Source organism: Bipolaris victoriae, assembly GCF_000527765.1.
Source record: "Bipolaris victoriae FI3 unplaced genomic scaffold scaffold_312, whole genome shotgun sequence".
NCBI classification, from domain to species: domain Eukaryota; kingdom Fungi; phylum Ascomycota; class Dothideomycetes; order Pleosporales; family Pleosporaceae; genus Bipolaris; species Bipolaris victoriae.
The window spans coordinates 1-4,500 of NW_014575080.1; the positions used below are offsets into that span (position 1 = coordinate 1).

A 4,500-nucleotide genomic window follows, 5' to 3' on the forward strand; every position below is an offset into this window, starting at 1 on the left:
CCGCCGATACTGATCCGAGTAGTCTTGCCTGCGCCGTTACACTAATAAGTAAGATAGATAGAATAGCTTATCTTATTTAACTTCTATATCTAATATACGCCTAGTAAGAATAATACTTATACTAATATTCTTAGTCGTTATAAGTAAGATACGTAGAACTTAAGAACTACCTAAAGTAATAACTATTCGCGGGTTCTTCTAGAACTATACTAACTTAATAACTAAATTAACTCTAAACTTACTAAAGTATATATAGAATAACTATTAGAGTAGGTTATCTTACTACTAGTAGTTAAGTCTACTTAGAAGGCTATATCCCTACACTCTCTTAAGCTAATTAAGCTTCTTCTATAGTAAAACTACACGTTATTTAAGAATAAGTGCTATACTCTCTCTAATAAGTATTAGATAGAGAATAGATTATTACTTTACTTAAACTATCTCTACGTATAGCTAGACTTTACTACGTATATACGACTAATCTAAGAGGCTTATAATTAGGTCTTATTAGCCTACCTAAGTATAAAGAAGACTTATTAGTTACTATCTTAGAAATACTATTAGAAAGGTATAGAAGCTATCTATAAGAGGTACGTGCGGAACTACCTAGTCTACTATAAAGTATATCTAAGATAGATCTAAGTTCTAGAGCTAATTTACTCTCTTTTAATTTCTAACTAGCTAATATAATACCTTTATATTAACTTTAAGAAGTTCTTAAAAAATAAAACTAGATATAATTAGATTATAGTCGTAATTAACTAGTTATCTAAATAGGCTATCTCTATTCTTTATTATAAAATAATAGATATAAGAGGTATAGCTAAACTCTTTATCTAGTAGATATACTAATTTAGATATACTCTAGAGACTATTATCTCTAATTAAGATCTATAGTTTATATCTAGCTTTTAGTCTAAATTCTATTAGATTTTAGGCGTTAAGGTTAAGCTATCTACTATCTACTATAAAGAAACTAATAGCTAGATAGAGATTATAAATAAGTATATTAACTAGAGACTACGTCTATTTATATTCTACTACTAAGATAATTAGAGTAGGCTACTACCTCTAATTAATTATATCTAAATTTTTCTATCTTACTTCTCTATTAGTATATCTTTATATTGTATTCTATATAGATCTAAACTTAAGTAGAGCTAGAACTAGAAGTACCTAATTAGTATCCTTACGCCTACTAATAAACTTAACTATAAGAATATCTTAGTACTTACTACCTATATATATACTATATAGGATACTACTAAGTAGTAAATAGAGAAGGCCTAGAACTAGATATAATTCGCTATTAACTACTATTATTACTTTATTAATTAAGACGTTAGTAATATAGTATTCTTAGATACTAAGAACGTTACGATTAATTATTTAAGCTAGAAGCTTACTACTAAGTAGAAGAGTCTCTTTAAGGTTCTAGAGAAGGTTAGCTACTTATACTAACTTTAACTACTAGAAGGCTTCTATATCTATAATATATTTACTCTAGACCTATTATATAAAGACCTATAGAATTCTCTTCTAGAATAAGAAGCTTCTAAGCCTTCTAGCGTACTTATTTAAGGTATAGAAGAGTAGAAAGTAGATTAGATCCTTACTAGTAAGTTATATTATACTAAGTTAAAGTACTAAATAAGCTAGATTAGATATAATCTAGATTCTATCTAGTACTCTATCTTTAACTTTATAAAAGCTTCTTATAAGCTTAGAGAGTTCTATAAGAAAAACCTCTTAAAGCTAAAACTCTCTTAGACTCTTAACTAGTAGATTTAAGCTTAGAAGAAAGGTATAGATAATATAACTTTACTATAGAATAATTAAGTATAAAGAAAGAAAAGAAAATAGAAAAGATAGGTATCTAGACGTAGGCTAAAAGTTATCTAAAATAGTTCTCTACGCTAGTGTAGAGGAACTATAATAGAGAGGTATTAGAAGTTTTATAGCTAGGGGACTAGCTATCTATAGAGAGGGGGGTAGTATAATAATATTATAGCCTTACTAAGTATTAGACGGATTCTAGAACTAAATTAGAGAAAATATTTACTATTCTTCTTCGTTAGTTATTCGTTCTTAGTCGGACCTAATTTAGATCTAACTAGAATAAGTATTTATTAAGATATACTCTATAGCTAGCTTAGTAGACTTTTAATATTCTTTTATATAAGGCCTATAGGTGTCTATTTAAATTAAGGCTTATTTAATATTCTACGCACTTCTATATACCTCTAAGTAACGCTACTACTAATACTAATCTAAGTAGTCTTACCTACGCTATTATACTTATAGGCGACTTATTTTCTTTTATATTAATACTATATAATAAGTAATCTACTAAGCTCTCNTACTTAACTACTATATCTACTTCTTAAAAGATATTATAAGAGACTCTTACTAGATTTATATATAGTTTTAAATAAGTATAGCCTACGTCTCTAATTTACGCACGTTATATAGCGTTTTTAGCTTCTATATAGTAGTCTCTTACGCTAGTAGAGTTAGTATATATAATATAATATTAAGCTATAATAAAATAATATAATAATTATATAACGTGTTTTACCACCGAGCGCCGCACCCCACCGAGCGCCGTAGTTCCCCCACTAAAACAACGTCCCAACAATAACGCGTGATGTCTTAACAACTACAAACCCAGAGAGAGTATACTAAAGCTGACGTGCAAATAGCAGTCTCTAAGCTTTCTAGAAACCAAATTTAAAGTATTCGACGTGCTGGAAAGATCTATAACGTCCCTGAACGAATAATACGTCGACGACGCGACGGGAAGCACTCTCGACGCAACTACGAGCCCAACTATAAGCGCCTAACAAAACTAGAAGAGAAGGCTATTACTAGGCGTGTAATAGTTAAGGCCGAGCGAGGACTACTCTGTGGGAGAGACGACGTGCGAGATATAGCCAATAGACTGCTCCGAGAGCGTGGCGGGAAGGAGGTTAGCAAGAACTAGGTTGATAGGTTTGTCCAGCGCAATCCTGAGCTGCGTACGCGCTAGAGCCGTCCATACAATCACTAGCGAGCTCTCTGCGAAGACCTAGCGCTTATTAAGGGCTAGTTCGAGCTAGTTTAGAATACAAAGGCAAAGTATAGTATCGTAGACGAAGACATCTATAACTTTAATAAGACTAGCTTTATTATAGGCAAGATTTTATCACAGTCAGTTATTACGGGCTCAGACAAACCAGAAAGAATAAAGAAGATCCAGCTAGGTAATCGTGAGTGGGTTACGCTGATACAAGGCGTTAGCGCAACAGGCACGCGTATCCCAGCGTTTCTTATCTTCACAGGCAAGGTTCTAATCTCTACCTAGTTCACAGAGGATCTACCACGCGACTAGGTAATCTAGGTTAGTCCTACAGGCTAGACGAACAACGATCTAGCGCTTAACTAGCTTCGTCACTTCAATTCCTATGCGCGGCCTGTAGGGACGCATAGGCTGCTCATTATTAACGGCCATAAGAGCCACTACTTAGTAGCTTTCTAAGATCTCTGCGAAGAGATAAAGATAATCCTCCTCTATATGCCTCCCCACTCGTCGCACCTCTTACAGCCTCTCGATGTGGGCTGCTTCTCGCCGTTGAAGCGCGCGTATGGTGATGCTATCTCGGTCTTGGCACGCAATCGCATCTACCATATCAGCAAAGAAACCTTCCTACCAGCGTTTAAACAGGCCTATTATAAGGCTATTACACCAGAGAATATCCGTAGAGGGTTTCGAGGTGCTAGGCTTACTCCACACGATTATCATATTATTTTATCACAGCTTAACGTCGTGTTGCGTACGCCGACTCCACCGGCGCAAGAGACTGCTATATAGGAGCCGAAAACGCCGCGCAACGCGCGCGAATTAGAGGCGCAGGCTACGCTTATTCGAAACCGCATGCAAATCTAGTAAGGGTCTCCTACAACGTCTCTTAAGGAGCAGATGCAGCAGTTAAGTAAGGGAGCCCAGCAGATCGCTTATCATATAGTATTAATGCAGGAGGAAATAAGTCGCCTACGAGACGCTATTAAAGCGTTAACAAAGCGAAAAACTCGTAAGCGGCGCTATATACAGGCAGAGGGGTCCCAGACAGTTAGCCAGATAGCTGATCAGATCGCTGAGGTAGAGGGTAGTGGCTCTAATAAGGGTGCAACGCCTGCGAAGAGGGTGCGTACTGAACGGCGCTGCGGGCGTTGTAGCCAAATTGGACATAACTCCCGTACGTACCAAGTAGAATTAGAGGATACAGAGGATAGCGACGCATCTAAAGAATAACATCTTATTCTATTTATTACTAAAAATTATAGTGGTGTTGCGTAAGAAGTATTGCGACGTTGTTTTAGTGGGGGAACTGCGGCGCTCGGTGGGGTGCGGCGCTCGGTGGTGAAACACGTTAGAGTAAGCCTAATATCTTAAAACTCTCTATAGATATTCTCTAGTATAATAGCCTTATAATAGGCCTTTTTAAATACTAGTAGAAAGGT

The 4,500-nt window shown here is 35.5% G+C and overlaps 1 protein-coding gene across 1 annotated transcript; it reads right to left on the reverse strand.

Moving 5' to 3' along the window:
• Positions 1-4,030: 4,030 nt before the first annotated feature.
• On the reverse strand, positions 4,031-4,228 carry COCVIDRAFT_32105 (hypothetical protein; the record flags this gene model as incomplete). The annotated part of the gene is made up of 2 exons (XM_014694559.1): positions 4,031-4,040; positions 4,089-4,228. The coding sequence occupies 2 exons, from the start codon at positions 4,226-4,228 to the stop codon at positions 4,031-4,033; spliced, it is 150 nt and encodes a 49-aa protein (XP_014550045.1).
• Between the last annotated feature and the right edge of the window lie 272 nt (positions 4,229-4,500).